The sequence below is a fragment of the Ostrea edulis genome, chromosome 4 (genome assembly GCF_947568905.1).
Source record: "Ostrea edulis chromosome 4, xbOstEdul1.1, whole genome shotgun sequence".
Lineage (NCBI taxonomy): Eukaryota > Metazoa > Mollusca > Bivalvia > Ostreida > Ostreidae > Ostrea > Ostrea edulis.
This window is the reverse complement of record NC_079167.1, coordinates 88,349,372-88,372,425: the sequence shown is the minus strand read 5'-3', so window position 1 is coordinate 88,372,425 and position 23,054 is coordinate 88,349,372. Positions and strand designations below refer to the sequence as shown.

The following is a 23,054-nucleotide window of genomic DNA, read 5'->3' as shown; positions in this document are numbered from 1 at the left end:
TAAAAGTGATAGAAAATTCTATACACCCCTCTGCAGTCCTGCTCTCACTCCAGGAGTCGTGGTAATACTAACTTTGAACCTACATCAATTAAGGGTGCTTGCACATCACTTTTGAATCTTTGTGGTTCTTTGAACGAATTTTCCTATATAATCCAATGAAAAACACCGAACCCCTCTTGTGGCTTAGTCCAGAGGATCATGGTATGATCAATATGAATTTAACACATTGTACCCTTGAGGTTCTTGAAAAGATAATTTTTTAAGAATCTCTGGATATATATTCCTGCTTACAACTTTCAATCCCTTCTGGGGCCCCTCTTTGGACTTGGAGGGCAAACTTAAATCTTCATTAAGTAAGGAAGTTTTTATACACAAGTGTTGCCTTTTCTTGTTTAGTGGTTCTTAAAAATTCTTAAGTAGCCCACCCTATCTGTATTTTTTCTTACTTATCTCCCCTAAGAATAGACATGGCCCTTCATTTCATCGCACTTCAATCCCCATTACTTTGGCAAGTTAAAAAACAGAAAACACTTTTGAAATTTTATATTATATGTGTAATATATATGCACATTTCACATAACCATTACACAAGATTGTAAAATATGGAAAAACTTAGGTAAAGATCAAAACTTCAATGTCTGATGAAAAACTAAATGGACATACATTTTGTAGTTTTCCCTCAAGACCCCCCCCCCCCCCCCCCCCCCCCCCCCCCCCCCGACTAAATACGATGAATGTTGAAACTAATTGATTAACAAGTAAAAACATATTATAGATAACAGTCTGTATACCTTATCTACTGTTTATTCACAAATGAAAGTGTACATTAAAACTATCAGATATTCAATAAATTGTAATATTATTATGTGGTTTTTAAAATTCACTTGTCTTTTGATGTTGGAAACTTATGGGAGTTTTTAACACCCCCCCCCCCCCCCCCCCCCCCACTAACTATTGAATTTAGATGTTTATCCGACATCGATCTTTTGATATGACCCCTTAACCATCATGCAAGTGGGAAATCTACACTGTTCTGTTTCATCAATTTATCTTCTAGCTGAATCCCATACAAATGTAATATATACCAGTGATTGTGCTGCACTTAAAACTTTGGTGGTAATATACATAATTGAAAACAAAATTATATTATTTATAACTTCACAAACATTGCCCACTTAAACATTAGCAAAACAATAATATTCATAATAAACATTTTAACTAATCAACACCTTTAAGAAAATAGCATTTATTTTTGTGTTAGTTTGAATATCATACAGTTTGTTTACAAATATCACTGACTTGAGTAAAACAATATGTTTTGCAACTATACTTGTTAATATGTACAACAAAGATGTGATAATCTAAAGCTGCTTTGGTCTCCTGTAGCAGACAGATTGAAAATATAACAGTGCATGTAAACAAGCAATAAGAGACACGAAACAATATACACCTGTTCAGTGATACAGATGTCATAACAAAGAAGAGCCAATCTGGTCCTGCTGTTGTACAACTTCTGTGACTTTTATAAGATTCTCTTTCAATGTTTTATTCCCATGAAATATTTTGACCCCATATTATGCCAAAACCTAGCAAAACCTAGCATCTTTGTTGTTTCAATACCAATAGGACCTAGCTGTTCTGGAAAGAAAGACTTTTTAAAAAGATTTTCTTTCATGTATAAATGAATTATATAAAATCTGACTATGTCAAGAAGCTTTCCATGTAAATTTCAATTTTTCTGGCCACATGGTTCTTTTAAATGATCCCACCCTATTTTACCTTTTCTTGATTATCTCCCCTTTGAAGATATCATGACCCTTCCTTTGAAGAAACTTTGATTCCCTAACCCAAGTATAATTCGTAGCAAGTTTGATTGAAATTGGCCCAGTGGTTCTGGAGACGAAGTTGAAAATTTTAAAAGTTTAGTAACGGATGGACAGACGAACACCAGAGAAATTGTGATCACAAAAGCTTATTTGAGCTTTCAGCTCAAGTGAACAAAATAGAATCAACATCCTGTTATTTTTCTGTGATTAAAAAATTATGGCTCTGACAGTGGCAGGTTATGTGGGGAAAAAAACTTCATTATAAAGCATTTCATATAAAAAAAGATTATATTTTTGACCTTTAAACTTAGTAGAAGGTATTTTTCACCATTGGGAACGTGTGGGATGGACAGACAGACAAAGAGAAACATTTACAAAATTACCAGTGTGACACCTTGACCTTGAAATACAAGACTTTTTCCTCTAATCCTTGAAAACATGGATATTGAGTTTTAATAGCCTTATAAGTATCTGGTCTGCTAAGTACTGACAGATGAACTGATGTACCATAATAATATATTGCCACATCTGGTAATCTGGGTATAGTGCAAAATTTAATCCTTCTTACACAATTGGAATCAAAACAAGATATGATTATAATCTGCCAATAACAAAATCTTCCAAATGAAGTACTGGCTGTATAAAAGTGGGGGTTTTCCCCCTGGGTAATACTATTTTCTTCCCTTGCACAAAATACATGCCAATTTTAACTTCATTCAAAAAATCTAGATCACGAAGACCTTGATTTTGAATTTTTAAAAAAATCCCCTTTTTTCTTCAGTAAAGACTGGCGTCACTTGACCTTGATCCTAGTTTCTAGGTCCCAGCACCCTCCTTCATCTTTGATGATCCCATGTCTCTGTCAGTCCTGGTTTAAAAACTTACACAAGTTTTTATAATCAAGGTCAAAGGTCACTGGAGATACTAGTTTGAAGGTCACATTCTTTTATCACATCTATAGATTTCATGTCTCTATCAAGGTCACAGGAGATACTAATTTGTAGGTCACAACATCTTTTGATCATTTCTGAAGATTCCATGTCTCTATCAGTTCAGGGGCTGACAAATAGATATTCAAAGCAAGTGCATGGCCATAATTCACTTGCCCTACATGTAATTTTACTTGCTCTACTTACCACAAATTATGAAGAAAAAAAAACAACATAGTTCATGCCATTATTTTATTTTTTCTCGCCTACTTTGCATTCAACATAATATAATTCCCATGAGCTGGTTTGATGTGATTTAAGTTCTTCAAATCTAAAAATTCGCATCCACTTAATTTAAATTCACATTTCTAAAATTTCTGCCTTAAATATCTTTACCAATTGTAATGATACCCATTTCCTCATGAATGTGGTGTAGATGTGAACAATGGGCGTATGATTCGTGATAAATATTACGTGTATATAGTACGCCTACCTCAACAGCTGGGAATTCCAACAAAAATTAAAGTAGAATGGAAATATAAAAAATAATTTTCAGTTCTGAAAAAACTGCAACGCTTCATGACAGCCTGATTTTCATCTGGCCCTTATGTATTTTCAAAACTGAAATTTATTTCTTAAATATTGGGGGCTGATGAAAATTGGAAACTCCCGACAGTAAATACGAAATTTTGCCAACATTGTCACACCATACTTAGATAGTGGTAAATGGCATCGCATGTTCTCAGCTCTCAATTCAGTGGTTGGTCAATTGTGCTTTGAAATTGTCTAAATTTCTCCATTGTCAGCAGTGGGGATCAGGGTTAGAATAAGTCCTCAGTACCCCTTGCTTGTCGTAAGAGGCAACTACCGGTAAATGGGGCAGTCCTTTGGATGACACCACAAAAACTAAGGCCTTGTGTCACAGCAGGTGTGGCACGATAAATATAATCCCTCCCTGTTCAATGGCCATAAGCCTCAAATGCCTAAATTTTGCAGCCCTTCACTGGCAATGGTGATGTCTCCATATGGGTGAAAAATTCTCGAGCGGAACGTTAAACAACAGCGTTTTTTCCCCACTTATATGAGGCCAAGTAAAATTAATTAGTAGATTATCATTCCCACCTGCCCCTCGAAAATCGCCCTGCGATTTTTTTTATTTTTCAAAATTACGATTTCCGAATATTTTTATGTCCGGTCCGGTATCGTAAACGTACTTTGTTTCACTTTGCCTTTTAGAAACCCAAATGCACATGTAATTATGATTTATAAAGCCTTTTCTCAATGAGAGAAGGCATTTTCGAGGTCAAGAATACCATGGCGAAAAATAAAAAAAAAAATCCTCCCACCCACCCCATTTTTTTGGTGAAGTTTGAATGATAATCTACTAATTAATTTTACTTGGCCTAACACTGATACCGATAAACGGTACCATTACTAATGCCAAAAACCGTTGATTTTCCCCAATTTTGAGATTAAAAATTCCCAATTCACTTGCCGAAAAATAGACTGCTGACATCATAATTTACTTAGTCTGAAACGTTGTACGAGTTCACTAAAATGTTCACTTCCGGTATAAGATCAATAGTAGAGATCATGGCGGTGCACGTGTTGTAGAGCTACAATGATTCTAGAATGAGCCTACGACGATTCCTGATGTCTCACAACAACAAATACTACCGTAAAAATTGTTTTGTTCTTTGTTTTTCTTTTAGTTGAAATCATTTGCCGATACATTGGTAGAAAATTCCCAATTTGTTCGATTTTGACGCTATTTTTCCCAATTGAATGGGTGCCGGTACCAGAACCAGTGGGTAGAAAAAAACCCCGCTGAACAATATACGACCACACTCCATCGTTGGCCTTCTGTCCCCAATTTTATATACCATTAGGTGTTCAAACATGCACTTGAAACTATTGGTAAGCTTTATATTGAATAAAGACTCACAACGACACATATTAAACTGGTTCGCATATTTTACCAGTTAAATACATAACGGGAGATAACTCGTACAATGATTTACTTTCGATTTCAGTCTGACTGTACAACAGGTTTTATTCTATTTTTCATTCATTTGGATTTTTTAAGTCACTTGCTCACAGACAAGTGGTTATTAAATATCCACTTGCCTGACCAGAAAATCCACTTGCCCCAGGCGTCAGGCAATGGGATTTGTCAGCCACTGAAGTTCTAAAGTTATAACATATTTATGTTCAAGGTCAGAGGTCAAGGTCACTGGAATCACTTGACCTTGATGTTAATTTGTAGATCTTATCATTCTCTTGTCATTTCTGAAGATTCAATGTCTCTATCAATTCTAATTCTAAATTTATGAGTTTGAATGTTCAAGGTCAGAGGTCAAAGGCATCACATGACCTTGACACAAGCCTGTAAATCTTATCCTCTTGTCATTTCTGAAGGTTCCATGTCTCTATCAACTTCAATTCTAAAGTTATATAAGATTTTTATGTTCAAAGTCAGAGGTCAAGGTGACTGGAGTCAATTGACTTTGATACTGATTTGTAGATCCCAACATCCTTTCTGAAGACCCCATGTCTCTATCAGACCTGTTCTGAAGTTACACCATTTTATGTTCCAAGGTTAGAGGTCAAGGTCACTGGAGACACTTGACCTTGATGCTAGTTTTTAGGTCCCGTTATCCTTTTACCATTTCTGAAGAGACCATGTTGCTATTAGTCCTGGTTTTAAAGCTTAACCAGTTTTTAATGTTTATGGCTAGAGGTCAAGGGAGTCACTTTACCTTGATACTAATGTGTAGATCCTGTCGTTGTCCTCTCATTTCAGAAGACCCCAGCACTCTATCATATTTGTCAGGTTATATCTGTTGAATTTTGGAATCAATCCCCCCCCCCCCCCCCCCCGAGAGTTCTATGTTAAATCCCACTCCCATTGACCCCCCCCCACCCCCCCCACCAAATATACCCTAACCTCCTTCAAGCTGAAAACAAAAACATTTCTGCACATCTAGATACATTGGCCTATCATATCCTTGGATGTCTAATATTTCATCAACAGGTTAAAGAGAATGGTGTTGGACAGTTTTATGGGCGAGAAAGAAGTGGAAGAAAAAGTAGAAAAAGATGCAGAAGAATGACTAGACACAATCTTGTTGGGTCTTCCGTCCAATTTCTGATGAGATTAGATCTTGACTGGAATGATTCAATTGGTGAAGAACGACTATACATGAAAGGAATAAGCACCTAAATTTTTGAAAATAGAGCAATAAACATGCATGAGATATAATTTATCAATTTTTTTGTTTCACTGTTCTAGCGAGTCATGAGGCCCGCAGGCCTGTTTCTTGATATCAGTAGATAGATCTCGCTGAGCTGAACAAGTTTTAATCAGTATGTAATATCATAAGTTTTTCAAGATAAAATTATTGATTGCAACACCATTTAGACTGTTCAGGCAAGACATGAAGCCCACAAGCCTGTTTCTTTATATTTTTCAAAAGATCTTTCAAAACTAAACAATTTTTGTTCTACATGTCTTATCAAAAGTTTCTCGAGTTAGAAGAGGCCCATGGGCCTTTTTCTTGATATCGTTTGAAAGACCTTGCACAACTGAACAACTTTTGTTCTAAATGTCTTATCAAACGTTTCTCCAGTTATTTATTGTGACATTAATCTGGCTGTTCAGTTGAGCCATGAAACCTGCAGGCCTATTTCTTGATATTAGCTAAAGGTTGCGAAACTGAACAACTTTTCTTCTACATGTCTTAACTGTCAAAAGTTTCTCGAGAAAAAAGTTATCAATGTTATTACTGTGGATTTACAGTGTGAACGAAACATATCGGCAAGTACATGACGTGCTCCAGATAGTTCATTGGAAAGTCCCCGAGTGATTTTAAGGAGCGCTTTTGATTGGTCGGTTAAATTATAGGTAGGCGTTCCCAAGTATTTGGCATTATATAATCTTGTGCTTAACAAGTGTAAGTTTCACTATTTGATTTCAATGTAAGTTGCACCGTACGTAGCGTGAGATTCAATATAGATTTTGATTTGACAACGGCGATTTTCAGATTACGTTAATAAAATCAATATATGCACCCAGGTGTGCATAAGCCGAGTTGCATGGGATACATTGTAAAGTCAGGAATGATGTGGCATATTTATAATTGTGAAGAACTAATTTCAGTTTTAAACTTTTCAAGTTACTGTCCAGAAACCATATTTATCTGAAGTTTTCAATCTATTTTTGGTCACTGTGACCTTGACCTTTGTTCTCCAAAATCAACAGGGGCCTTGCTTTGCTGGTATCCAACAATGTAACCAAGTTTCATTTGATTCAAATTAAAAATTTTCAAGTTATTCTCCGGAAACTAATTTTTTAAAAAAATTTTAAATCTATTTTCGGTCACTGTGACCTTGACCTTTGACCCATTTTCTCCAAAATCAATAGGGGTCTTCCTTACCTGGTACCCAACGGTATTTTAAAGTATCATTTGATTCGGATTTGAACTTACTGAGTTATCATCCGGAAACCAAATATTTCTGAAATTTTCATTCTATATTCGGTCACTGTGACCTTGACCTTTTTTCTCCAAAAATCAATAGGGGTTTTTCTTACCTAGTACCCAACAATATATCAAAGTTTCATTTGATTCACATTTAAACTTTCTGAGTTATCATCGGAAACCAAATTTTTCTGAAATTTTTATTCTATTTTCGGTCACTGTGACCTTGACCTTTGACCATTTTTCTCCAAAATCAATAGGGGTCTTCCTTACCTGGTACCCAACAATATATCAAAGTTTCATTTGGTTAGATTGTAAACTTTTCGAGTTACCATCCGGAAACCAATTGTTGACACCCGCCCGCACGCATCACCAAACCAATAGCCGAGTTCAACTTCGTTGCAACTTGGCTAATAAAAATGTCTTGTAAAGTTTATCTTATATATACTAGATATCTACATGTATAAAAGTATTGGGATATCTTATAAAGAAAAAAATATAAGATGTCTTACAAAAAATACAAGATATCTCGTAAACTTTAGAAGATATAACTTTTATCAGATACCTTATATAAATTTTATCTTCTAAACAGGAATAAACGTGCCATACTTAAAATCGATCACAGTATCAATAGGTATGGGAGGGGGCATGAAAGAAATTTGAAATAAAAAGGCAGGATACAGGGTAAAAAAGGCTGGTTCCGATATGTAAAGAAAAGGCAGGATACCAATATCCCAGAATTAATTCAAAGAGTGTTGAATATTGAAAAAAAAGAAGAAGAAAAGACGGGATCGAAAATGCTGCGGGAAAAGGCAGGATCTGCAGTTGCCTCTATATCCCAATAAAAATTGAAAGGTTACACCCTTAAATTCCTGTAGATACTTGTCAGTTTTAAGTGATCAGAAATTTCAGTACATGTTTCTATAGGCGATTTTATCTGTTTAAGAACAATGCTTTTGTTTTGCTGTCTCTTTTACATTCGCAGTTACTGGCGTACATTTGAAGCTATATCGCTGGTCCACCCCTAACTGCATGTCCATGATTGCGATTACCCGCGGTACGAACGACACTCGCTTTGTTAATATATATATATATATAACTGACTCGGCCTAAATTGCAATAAAATCAGTAGCAAAGAAGTTTTCAACACTTCGTTCGTGTTAAGACCACAGGGGCTCGTCACGAATTGACCCTCTCTATATTATATTTACATTTATTTGTAAATATAGAATAGAGATGTCAAATTTTTAAAAGACACAGATTTCATGATGAGCCTGTGTTCAGACGAAATATGCTTCTCTTGGATTTTGTTAGCAGTTTCTTGAAAGTCATTTCCCAAAAAAATTCTCACAGCTCTACAAATTAAAGACACCGATGGTACAATGTCAGGGGTACAAATATTTCTTCTTAATAAATTTTGTCTGATTTCTCTATTATATACACTTGATTTCTTTTTAATTTCATACTCGATAAACAGAAGTACATCCGGTGTGAGCTTCGTTGGCGACATTTTCGGTGCAAGAGTTCCCATGATTGACAATTTTATAACGTGGCCTTTGCGACGCCTAATTTCTTACTGATTTTACCATAAAATAAACTCTCGCCATGTAATTTTAAAATCAACGTCATTGTTTTAGTTGGTATTGGTTTTCCCTTTTCGCAGTCTCTTCCATCGTGTTAAAAGATTATATAATGACACGCTAGTGTAAAAACACGTGTGCCCATCTAAAATTATTTTTATTCCCGCCCCATAAAATATTGGTCCAATCGTAGTGATTGTTCTTTCCTTGATGCGTCATCATTGACAGATTTGTTTTGAAATCAACTATCCGGGACGGAGAATGAACTTGAGAAACTGAGTCGTTCACACTTGCAGTAAATTCACAGTAACTGCCACACAGACTGTTCAGGAGAGTCATGACACCCATGGGCCTATCTTTTAATATTGTTAGATATATCTTGTAAAATGGAACAACTTTTATTCTACATGTTTTTTATAAAAAAATTCCTTGAGAAAAAAGTTACTGATTGCAACACAAATTCGACTGTTTAGGTGAGCCATAAGGCCCGTGGGCCTATTCCTTAATATTGTGTGAAAGATCTCACTAAACTGTATAACTTTTGTTCTATATATCTTAACAAAATATTTAAGAGTAAGAATTATAATTCAAAATGAATATTGGGGCATATTTGAAATACCGTTTAGCTGAAGACCAGAAAGACATGAGTTTCAATGTTCCTATGACTTCAATCTTTATCAATATTCATGACGTACAAAGGAGGAAATGTAAATCATAGCACTTTGGTCACCAACCTACATAGTAGATCCTGGAATAGCAATGTATGGAAATGATCAAATCAAATACATCTCATTGGAGTCCTTCTTTATAACAGGGCTGTCACTGTCCTTTTTGGTACAGGGTCCGGGTCCCATTAGATTGGGAAAATTATCAATGTTTTGGGTAAAATTGGGAAATTTTACTTTCATACAATGATTTCAAAAAACTATTAAAACATTAAATTGATTGTTCAAAGGTAAAGACAAAAACAACAGAGTAAGTTCAATTAGGTTTCATTTTTCAATTGATCACCTGGTTGCCAATCTATAGAGCCAGGAGCTCTCTTGCACAACTTTTAGGGCCTTGTCGAAAATGCGCGGGAAGTTATAAGTAAAACGAAACTACCACGATTTAACTTTTTGTATTACACACAATGTAACAGTTTGTGATATTGGGAATTTCTAGACAATTGGGAATTTTTGGGGATTTTCCCAATTGGGAAGGGTCCGTTTCTTGGACCCAATTTGAAGAGATTGACGGCCCTGATTACAGCATCTTTTTTATCACATGTTGATATATTTTTATTCTTGTAATTCATTCATGTTGCGTTTGTTTATGTCCTAGTTGTTATTTTCATTTTTTTTTTGGACTTGATCCATTTCTTGAGAAGTGCTGGTCCTACTGGATTTTGCTTTGAAGAGAATAAATACTACAATGTTGATGAAAATCAATGTTGTCCAAAAATTTCTATTACTCTATCCACATGACATCAAAATCTCACTAGTCTAATAAGGATTTTCAATTGCAATACCAATCAAAGGTCATGTCATTTCACCAATGTTGACATCTTTCAATTTTGGTGTAATTTTCTCACAAAAACCTGTGTCCATCTGATCAACATTGAATGAAATGATAGACAAAGCGTGATCTTTGCTAAAAGCATTTAACATCAGTGAAAACATCAGGAAATGCAAAAACCATCCACTCCCCAATGTCACCACAGACAAAGCAGATACAACTCTGCCTCACTTCCACTCTGAGTCTAACGTCACATTCACATAACAGTAAAAAAACTTGATATTATCAACATACCCACAAATAGACAAAGAACAAGGTACATACAGATGTTAAATTCAGAATGATTTGATAGGAATATTTTGCTGGTACGTAATACAAAACCTGGGGGAAAAAACTCAATCATTTAATGTCCGGCCATTATACATGCATTTTGTTTGTATGTTGAAATCCGCCAAATTTCCCAAACTTTTCCCCCAAAAGGCAAGAAAATGAGCAATACATCAGCACTGACATCCGCAACACAATATCTGAGAAATCCAACTTACTGAAGGTTTTAAAAAGACTGGTTTCAGGTATAACATCATTTATATATACTTGAAAATTCACAATTTGAACTGAAAATTCCAACTCACTGCATATTTTCGATACCGGTATATCTGGAAAACATGTTTGTCCGATATTTTTATACAACTTTTGTCACCAATATCAAAGAATTTCTTTATAATCATACTGTATCCAAGTACTCTGTTTTCAATTTTGCTTTTAACTTAATCAACACGAGTATAACATGACAAGAATAAATTTATTAGCATGAAGTAATGGCTTGAGCTACTCCCTCATCACACACGAGATACCATTCACACACACGAGATACCACACACATACACGAGATACCATTCACACACACGAGATACCATTAACACACACGAGATACCATTCACAAACACACACGAGATACCATTCACACACACGATACCATATACACACACACACGAGATACCATATACACACACACACACACACACACGAGATACCATTCACAATGTGTTTTAACCCTTTAACGCCCAGTGACGCCTTTTGACGCCTTTTATGTGCCGACGTGATTAAATTGGGGGCGTTTTGTTAATAATTGGAATACAATGAAACAAATCATATTTTCTAAAAGTAGAGTAAAAACTAAACAATTTTTCTACAAAAAGTTTTTCTGTGCGATGTTGGGAACTAGTCGAAAACATGCATTCAAAATCGCACATCGTTACCGGAAAGTAGGAAATTTAAGCCGAAATGACAAAAATTGTGTTATATTCTGTCAGTAAAATCTTTTCTAAAAAACAAAATATTTAAAAACGTATATCATATTCAGAAAGGTTGAAACATTTGCTTCATTTTTTCTTACGGTCATATTTAGGTACGGGCAAGTGTCATAGACCTATTTCTGCATGAAAGTAATGCATTTTATAAGTTAAACGCGATAAAAATGCACTTTAACGTCATTTGACATTAGCGTGCGTGTGTATTGCGCAAATAGATTATATAATGATACATAACTATATTTACGTGGAGAAACTAAACAAATTTATAACGGTAAATCTGTGATTGGGTTTTTGTTTTTGTTTTATGAATTAGAACTACTGTTTTACAACCTAAATACAATGTACATTTATTTCCCTATGTAAGCGTGTCCGCCTTCAGGCTAGGTATACGTGTGTGAACAATGGCTAATAGTACCTTAACATTCACAGATTTTTCTTACGGATTCTTACGTATTCCACAAATCCATAAAAGTACACGGAATGTTACAATTTAGACATGGATACCGACGAGTGATTTATGAATGCTTGTGATTGACTACGAGTCGGAGATCCGTAAGGACTTGTAAGAAAAATCCGTGAGTGTGAAGGTGGTATAATGCGCACAGAATTTGTGGGTTTTTTTCTCTCTCTATCTTTTTCACATACATGTCCGCATTCAGCCTAAGTATATGTGTGTGAAAAATGGCTAAAGCACACAGGATTTGTGTTTTTTTCCATCCTTTTCACGTACATGCACTATATAATCTAGAAGAATAAAGTTTTGTTTACATTTGAGTGTCTCGCATGCATGAATAAAAAAAAAAGTTATACAATGTATATGTATATTTTCATTAGATGAATAGGCAATAAATATGATGTAGGCTATGGAACGGACTAAAATGTACATTTTTATAAGTTAATCATTACGAGCAAGTTGTCAGTGTGTGCTAGATGTAAGTATGTATACTCATTTAAAAATGTTAGCGTTTAGATTATGATTTTTCCGTTTATTTGCAATAATAATCTGTTAGAATTTAAAGAAAAATAACTTCAGTACAAGTAAGTCAAATGAGTTGTTTTGACTAAATATTTTCATTTCTTGTTACGTTGTCATGACTGTAACATAAACAGCGCATAATTTAATCATGGAGTATAGCGCTGAAAGCGATACAGGCTCAGTTTTGTTGTCCGTTGGGTCACCGTCAGACATTGGTGTAGATGACTACAGTTATGAAAAAGTTTCTATAATAAGGACAATGAATCAGAATATATAGAAACACGGTCACCAGTGTACACTGGACAGTCATTTGAGTGACATTACGGATGAGGATTTCTACTTCTAGTCGCATCAACTCCATAGCGTAAATATTGTAAAGTTCCATGAAGATGTTGGTCCTTTTCATGAACTTGACTCCTTATATGAGGGGGCGTACAGGGGGTGGTCCTCTCCCCCTCTCTTCCCCTGAATAGTGATGAATTGCATATTTCATTTGGGTACTAAAGCGTATTACATGCCAGTTTACTACCCATATGCACGGCAACGATTATGATGCATATAGATATAACAGGCTTACGTGATATTGCAAATGTATTCTTTAATTGTTTCTTTTATCTGTTAAAACACAATGAGCACGGCATCGAATACGTATAGCCGTTGATGCAGATTAGATGTGAAAAAGGAAAAACGAAGGAGTTATAAGAAAAGACGTATAAGAACCTTCCCACTAAACCTCTTTTCTCTCCCTCCCACCTCCTTCCTCTCATCCTGTCCGCCTCCTCTTATATCATGTATACTGTTACTTTCTGCTGATATTACCTCTTGTCAGTTTTGGGGAAATAGCAAAGGTTATAGATATGTAAGGAACAGAAAGCAGATCGAGTACAGGACAGCCTGGCCCCAACTGGACCCCGACAAACGAAATGCGTATCTTTGATGAGAATTAACCAATTACCCGATATCAAAATATACAGAGACATATAATCATTTCTATGATATGTACTGGTCAGATGACAATGCATCGGTAATTTTTTTTTAAATATTTAATGACAATGGCAACAATTTTGATAAAATTTACGTTATTTGAAAAAACACCATAAAACACACACACACACACATACACGTGATTCTACAACATAAAATATGCATATATGTAAATACAAAATATTGCAAACATTTTGAATTATGTCAGAGAAAAAGTACGATTGTGTACGGTGCCGACGGAGACTCTCTGATCTACATATAGTACTAAATAGTGATGCTTTTAAAAGTACGCTTAAATATTAATGTCCCTCTCGAGAATTTTTCACTCATATGGAAACTACTTTGTAAAAAGGGATTGTATTATGTACAGTACATACTCAGTACACAAAGACCTGCAGGATAACCGCATTACGACATGCAGGTATTTTATACAGGACAGGCACGTACATGTATGTAGCATAATTTTTCAACAGGGGAAAGGGAAGCCGGAAAAAATCCCTACACCATTGTCTAACTTTCTTGACGAGCAAATAAAAATAAATAAATGGATAAATGAATAGATAAACCAAAAACATAAAAAAGTTCTTCTTTAGGACAATCAGCACTTAAATTCTCCAAACTCGGGGTGGGGATGCGGGATTAACGTGCAACCATTGAAAAATTCTGAAAATAAATTTTAAATTCAGGGGTGTGACATGTATTAGCGCCGACTCATAAATAATCCCAAACTTCGACTTCTTAAAAAGGGGGAGGGGGTTGCGCACCTTTCAATACATGTACACAAGTTCAATTCATAACTTCGACTTGACATTTTTATATTTCAATACTATTATAAAATATGGGAGGGGTCACCAAATATATCTTTTAACATTAAGAAGTGTTGAGAAAAGTTGGGGGATGGCAACACCCCCTCCCCCTATTCTACGTGCCTGCAGGAAACACGTTTTATATTCTATGGTTGAACACCCCAGGTACCGTGAAACCTCACAGGCATTACTCTCTAATGTGATTTCTCACTAGACGTTGCCCAGTGTCTGATCGGAAACTTCTTCAGTCCGATGAGAAAACGGCTTGAATGTGAGACACATCAGCGAAAAAAGCGTCGGTGCCGATGGTGTAGTTTTCTATGCGTGATCGAGGCGAGACAGTGTACGCATTATTTTTATAATATAAATAGAAAAAATTCAGTAAGAATTAATTTAGATCATATAACGCTGTAAATATATGGTACACTGTTTTATCAATATATTCACCGTCGCAAACCACGCCTAATGTACATACGTACGGTACTCCCGGACTTAGTAAGCGTGACTTGCGCGGATGCAATGTACATGTATTTGGTTTATTGTATTATAAACGAACTAAGCTATTGACGCATTTATGATCTACTGAACAATATTATATTAGAATTTGGAGAGTAAAGGTATTTAATTTCTATAGGCATATGGTTGTTCGTATTGTAGGTTTATAAATCTTGCATGTATATTTGAACTTGTACTGCTAGTTTTCATGATATCATTACGTACATGGCGTAAATATTGTGATAGTTTATTGAACATTTTTTCTATTTCACGGGAAGAAAATGATGAAAAACTCATTTTAGCGATTTTTGGGTTATTGTGTTCCCATGGCAACCATAACATCAGATCATACTACATAATTCAAAACTTGTGTAGCAGTTTACTGGTCAATTTGTATTTTCATGTGAAGGAAGGAATGAAAAATCAACAACAAAAATGTACCGAAAAAAAACCAACAACATATTTTTGTCATTCATGGACTCATTTAGTTGCCATGGTAACTGTAAAAATTCGTTACACTGCATAATTAGAAACTTATTTTTTTCATTTTGAAATTTTTATGAGTTATATTCTAAAAATATGTGTAGAGAAAGTTTTAATTTTCATTAAAAAAATTTCTTCAAGTTTTAAGGAACATTTTACAATATTTACAGGCAGTCTACTGTAACTTATGCGCATCTTGTACTTCAATGTTTATGTACATGTATAATTATATTTACAATAAATGACACACAATTTCATGAATGCATGTAATACATGTATATGAATACAACTATTCCTAAAATTTATTTAAATGATAGCTGATAAAAATTCAATTTGTGTGTTTTAGGTGACGAAACTGGTGAAAAAACACATTTTTGGGGATCTGTGGGGTATTTTTGTTGTCATGGCAACCGTTACACCACATTTTAGTGCATAATTAAAATCTTCAAGATTTTTCCTTTCAGAATATGCATAGGTTATATTACGAAAATGTGACTAGAAAATGCTTTAATTTCAATTTGAAATATTTGTATCTGCTTTGAAGGAAAACTCGAAAATTTCTGGTAGTTAAAGGGTTAAAGAAATATTCGATCATCAAACAATTGAGGTACATTCTATTATAAATCGTGTAAAGAAACTATCAGTTTTTACACCTTTCAAACAAAATTGCAACAATTACACTGAATTTTGATAAACACATCATCAGATAACTTTCTGAAAAACAAAAGTGACCGAATTTCTTTCAATAAATATAAAGATGACATAGCACGAAACACTGCTGATTGCCTGAAAAAATTATATCCGTAGAAACAGACATGCCCGAGATAGAAGTTTGGAAATACCATCTTTGTATTGGATAAATTTTTTATTCAAATGAATAAAAGTTTTTACGTAATCTATCCAAAGTGCGACATAGAAGTGGTACAATATGCATTGCTTGCATGTAGGCAATGGCTATAAATCGATCTTTAATTTGACAGATCACATTACACACAATTTTGACTCCTAGTTTTGCTGCAGCAAGCTTGATAATTAGTCCCTATGGACACTGAACATTTATTTCCTTTCTTTGATGCTTGTGAACTTTTGAAATTCCAACTTTATTTTTTTGCTTTCACTGTGAATAGAGGAAATCATAAATGTGCAATGTATTCCTTGCAGATACAAAAAATTTAATTACTCATTTTAACACATAACCATTGATGTCTCCTTTTTCTATACGTCAACACACACCATCTAATTCCTGAACAAGGTCATCATGAGCCACAGCCATGATACACCCCCTCCATAACCTTGAGCCACAGCCATGATACACCCCCTCCATACACATGATACACCCCCTCCATACACATGATACACCCCTTCCATACACATGATATGAATCATCTAATTCAAAAGTTTACATACAACCCACTCTAGGGTCAAGAGTTCATGGCTAAGTACCATGTTTTGGACTTTTGGCCCTTTTCCTAACATAATCCATAAACGTATTTAACTTGTTTCAGGTAATGGACTGTTAGCTCATATGGTATCCTGGACAAACCAAGTATTCTTAGAACAGATAGCTATTTGTTGACTGTTTCCCTCCCCAAATCAACCACAGTACAAAATTAAAAAGTCAGACGATGATCTCTCTATGGCATCTACTACCAGAGACTAATCAAGGACCTGGGCTTTTCTAACTGGGAAAAAATAACAACATCTGTTTGAAACTGGGAAACATATTTCATACAAAGTAGAAGGAAAAATTAAAAAAAAAACAAGAGGCCCATGGGCCACATTGCTCACCTGAGTCACCTTGGCCCATATTCAATGATTTTCCCTACATATTCACATGTAAAACTTTGATCCCTGTTATGACCCCAACTTAAATCTGTACTATGTCAAAAAGCTTTCATGTAAAGGTAAACTTTTCTGGCCCAGTGGTTCTTGAGAAGAAGATTTTAAAAGATTTTCACTACATATTTGTATGTAACACTTTGATCCCCTATTGTAGCCCCACCCTACCCCTGGAGACCATGATGTTAACAAACTTGAATCTGCATTATGTTATTAAGTTTTTATGAAAATATAAACTTTCCCAACTTGAATCTACATTATATCAGGAAGTTTTCATGTAAATGTAAACTTTTCTGGGTCAGTGAACCTTGAGAAGAAGATTTTTTAAAGGTTTTCCTATATATTCCCATGTAAATGTTTGATCCCCTATTGTGGTCCCACCCTACCCCCAGGGACCATGGTTTTCAGGGGCCATGGTTTTAACAAACTTGAATCTGCACTATGGAAGGAAGCTTTCATATGAATTTCAGTTCTTTTGGCACAGTGGTTCTTGAGAAGATTTTTACATGACCCCACCTTGTTTTTGTGATGATCTCCCTTTTGAAGGGGACATGGCCCTTCATTTGAACAAACTTGAATCCCCTTCACCAATGGATGTTTTGTGCAAAGTTTAGTTGAAATTGATCCAGTAGTTCTGGAGAAGACGATGAACATGTGAAAAGTTTGCGACGCTAACAATGACAGACAAATTTCGATCAGAAAAGCTTACTTGAGCCTTTGGCTCAGGTGAGCTAAAAAACAACATTGGATTCCTTGTGACTTTCAATTTGGTCAAACTTACCTCACTTATAAAATAAGCAGAGGCTAGAAAAATTAGGTTTACTTGGCAATTTTGAGGCAAAAATTTAATCTGTGGGCCTGTGAAGGAGATTTATGAACAATAAGGCTACCTGCTTTGATTTGTTTTTAATGTTTAGGAATTTTAAAGCAAAAATTGGGGAAAATATTTGCTTTTTAGCATTGGGAAAGGGGCCTTATTTCAGCCCCTTATAGACCCTTTAAAAAACCTGAACAACACAATATTAGTATGATTAAAACTTGATAGGTTGAACAACTAATTCCAACGAGCGATAACTTTTCTCACAATCGATTGTAATTGGGAAACATTAATACAAAAAAAAATGATCAAACATTGACAATTATTCACTTAGGTTATTGACAAGAAGAATATTACTTGTAACAATTGTTCATTTCAGTTATTGACAAATAAATGAAAACAAGCATTCTGAGAGTATTGCATGGCAATACACAGTCCCTTGCCAGTTGCAAAAATCACTGTACCACAACAATATTCAAAGTTCATTATGTAGGTTATGGTAAAAGGAGAAATTGGGGAACCAGGATAGGAATGGTTGGAAATCAACTACTATTTGAGTAGAGACTAAACCAAGAAAAAAGACAAATTTATAATTAGGTTTATGTCTTTAACCAAGTCAATAAACTGTAGATAATCATGAATAATTTATCTATATTGTTGTATTACTATGCTAGAAGTTTTAATGAGTGTAGTATTCTTAATTCTTATCTACAGAGATAAGAAACTTAGATGTAAACTAACAATTCATGCTATTTTTCTAAGTCCAAGGGCCATAACTAAGTGAAAAATCAACAGACCAAGACGAAGTTTGAACTTGATCTGTAACTTGTTATGACAAAGCAATGTACCAAATATCAAATGAATATCTGCAAGCACAACCAAAACAAGTCTGGAAAACTGATTATTCATGTTTTTTTTCTAAATCCAAGGGCCATAACTAAGTGAAAAATCAACGGACTGAGACGAAATTCGAACTTGATCTGTAACTTGTTATGGCAAAGCCACATACCAAATATAAAATAGATATCTGCAAGAACAGAGAAAAAAAGTGTGGAAAACTGGACTGACAGATGGAGCGCAAACCTAAAGTCCCCTCGACTTCATCGGTAGGGGACTAATAAACAACTGTTCACTTCAGTTATTGACAAATAAATGAAAATAAACAACTGTTCACTTCAGTTATTGACAAATAAATGAAAACAAGAGGTACTGTGAGCAATGCTCACTAAGAATACCCCCCGCTTACCCCAATCTCCCAAAGGGTTTTGTTAATAGGTATAAATTACCTCTTTCCTGAGTGTAAAAATATGGTATGCCTTTGTAGAAGAAAATGGAAGATATAGTCAGAACACAAATCCATGGCATAAACCTATAATTTTGACCTTGAGATCAAAGGTCAAGGTCATAAAGAGGTCATGAATGTACATGACACATAGTCTCATGGTGATACATCCATGTCTTATGGTATGACTATGTCAAAACTCTATAATCAATTTTGACCTTGAGGTCAAAGTTCAAGGTTATATAGAGGTCATGAAGGTACTCAACACATCGTCTCATGGTTATACATTCATGTGTCAAATATGGTATGCCTATGTCATAGAACAAGGCCCTGACACGAATCCATTGTAAAAACCTTTAATTTTGACCTTGAGGTCAAGGTCATATGGAGGTCATGAAGGTACATGACACATCGTCTCATGGTGATACTCTCATGTGTCAAATATGGTATGCCTATGTCAAAGAACAAAGATGTTATGGCCCGGACACGAATCCATTGTATAAAAACCTTTAATTTTGACCTTGAGGTCAAGGTCATACAGAGGTCATGAAGGTACTCGACACATCGTCTCATGGTGATCCACCTGTGTGCCAAATATGGTATGCCTAAGTCAAAGAACAAAAAAGTTATGGCCCGTACACGAATCTGCACAGACAGACAGACGGATGGACAGAGTGATTCCTATATCGGGAAATACACAGGATTACTAGAAGTCAGGAAACACACAGGATTACTAGAAGTCAGGAAATACACCGGATTCATTGTAGTTCACATCATTTATCTTTGGAGTTTAAATCCATTACTTCAACATAAATGAAGGTAAATCCATCAAACTATAAGTTACAGTAAAACCCATACAATAATCAAATACGAGTACCGTAAATGGTACATCATACTCCCACCCATACAATAATCAAATAAGAGTACCGTAAATGGTACATCATACTCCTGTCAGACAGTGATGACAAAATCTCAGTGCAATATCTGTATCCTTCATGAGAAAAAGTCCAGGAAACTATCTAACCTACTTCTAGCCCTAAAGTAGGTCACATTGCACCAATTAAGCTAAACTGCAAACCGAATCTGTATTTCTCTGAGAGGAAGGTGTTGAGAATTCAAGACTATATTCACTGATGTTGTGAATTCAAGACTGTATATTCATTAACTGTGTAAATACTATTTCTTAAATATTTCATGTCATTGTGCATTAATACTTCAAAATCAATAGCTGACAGTTTTCCCGCAACATGATGTCATATTTACTTAATATTTATTGTTAGGTCATCATGACATAGTTTGTTAGTCACAATCAAATAGTCAAGGTGAACAGTCAAGTTGTCCATTCTAAACATTAGTCTCTCACACAGAATGTTGTGATTAAATTTCAGGGCAATATCTGTATCCATTATGGAAAAAAGTCCAGAAAACTGTTTGACCTACTTTTACCCCCAAAGTAGGTCACTGTTCACCAATCCAGCTGAAATGTAAACTCACTCTTATACTTCTTGAGGGAATTGTTGTGACCAAATTTCAATCGTTACTGAAAAAAGTCCAGAAAACATGACCTCGGACAGATGCATGGACAGAGCCATAACATAATATGTTTCGTCTGATGATGGGCTTACAGTAAATTAATCAATAATTGATCAGTTTATTGCTTCTGATAATAATGGATGATTAAGGAAATTTTCCAGTCGATCACTATAATCAAATGAATTACTGAATCCTTTGGTTACCTTACTGTTAATTCCAGATGCAGCAACTAATACAACAAATCATAAATTGTAAACCTTTATTGCACAAACGAGATCAATTATAATTTGTGGCGAGTATTTGTCACAATCTATTTATACAATGTGTCAATTACTCCAGCGGAACCCAGAGATTCACCAACTGCCTGAAGGGCCACCGGCCTTCAATTGGCAGAAGGCACACCCACGGGTAACCATGATGAATGAGACCTCTTGGTACCGTAACAAGAAAGAATACCACATATGAAGATGAAATCAAGCACTGGCTCAGGTCCTCACTCCATCCTGCATCTCATGGAACTGTTGATTTGGGACCCCCCCCCCCCCCCCCCCCCCCCCAAGAAAACACATCTGTGTTGAAACTTGCAGCAGGGGTTATAAAAGCAGGATCCCTTATTGAATGCATAACAGCAGCCACCTGCTTTGAATGTTTTGTTTGACCCATAGTCAGACTTTGTGCTTGACCCTTCCCCCTGGGTGCCAGCTCCAAATCGTGGAGCTTGGTGTTCTAGCCCACCACTGACGAAATGCATTATTACTACCTGCAGCGTTAGTACCCGCCGGTTGTAACGGTTGACTTGGTGCTACGTTATCATACATCACCCAGAACTCATAATCAATAATCCTCCTGGATGATGCAGGGTGACGCTCCTTCTTGAGGCGGTATTGTTCATCGTGACTAGCCCTCCCCGAATGACCTACTCTGCTGGCAGCTAGACGAATGTTGTGCAAATATCTTAGCAACTCTTGGGTTTTGTCTGGAAATTTTTCCAGGTATATGGACATATAAAATTAAATGCAGTCATCCAAGCTTGTATGTTGTATATGGGCTTTAGATGCTGTTTCTCAATAACTAGTTGCCCATTTATAATTACTATTTCACCTGTAGTAAGGGCATCAGTACGTAGGTTCCAATCCTGTTTTAACAGCAATGCCAGGTCAATACAACCATCCACCCAAATTTTCTCGCGAACAGACTGAGGCCTATTGTCCACCTCTATGAAAGGGTGTGTGTGTGTGTGTAAGGTTCGGTCAGCAAATGAGACTCCTGAACCAATACTGGAGGCGACAAAGCATCGTCAATCATCCTGTCCATAGATCTACCAGGTCCTGTACCTGCTTTCCGAGTCCAAGCACGCTGTGTGCGGGGGACAGACTGGCTGCTTACCATCTCCGCCCCATTCCTAAAATTAGCGGACGTCTGCCTTTTCGGTCGCTTGTTGACACTCGATGCAGTACTTGTAGACCGCTGTTTACCATTTTTGGGCGGCATGTTACTCGATGGTGATGGATTCACAAAAATTTGATTGTTGAAAGTCTTGGATGTCCTTTTCGTACGAGCGGTTAAAACTTTATGATCAGAAATCAGGATCATACTAGGCTTGAATCTGTCATACAATGTGCTTAGTATTCATGGTCTCAAAAATGCTTATGGTAGACAAGGCTACAAGAGTTACCGTGCCTGCCCAGTAATTAATAGCATTTATTGAAGACAGTTGTTGATAAATGTCATAAAGGAAGACGCATTTATATTGAAAAATTGTAAAGAGACGACATAAATATCCATATTGGAAAAATCATATATATAAATAAGATTTTCTCCTGTCTTACTACATATAATACAAAATGTGACTTGGTACATGTAGCACATACTTGGAATTGACTTTGGAAGCTAAGACTTACATTTGGTTTGCGACATACATAGCACATTGTAGCACCACATTTACACGTCATCTTATTACAGCCCTCTTCCTTCATAAACTTGGCTTTGCAAAGGTGACAGGTTCGAATTTTAGCCATGGCCATCTTTTCTTCACTGAAAAAGTTCAAATTCTTAAAAGAAGAATACAGCCACATTACATTGCCTAAAGGGATGTGCAAAAATATCGATATTCTGGTGTATAGCTGTTCGTCGACAAAAAATATTGCATTGCGATATATTTTTGCAGTACTGGTGTATATACTGACAAATGCCCGGGCTAAGAATTAAGTTACGAT

The 23,054-nt window shown here is 35.6% G+C and overlaps 1 protein-coding gene across 1 annotated transcript in view; it reads right to left on the bottom strand.

The window, feature by feature from the left end:
* The window catches only part of LOC125668244 (uncharacterized), a 75,179-nt gene that overhangs the window by 23,737 nt on the left and 28,388 nt on the right, over nucleotides 1-23,054 (bottom strand). Inside the window, exon 15 of the mRNA XM_048902098.2 lies at nucleotides 22,740-22,872. Within this exon, the coding sequence (XP_048758055.2) occupies nucleotides 22,740-22,872 (133 nt within the window). The remainder of the gene's footprint in view (nucleotides 1-22,739; nucleotides 22,873-23,054) is intronic.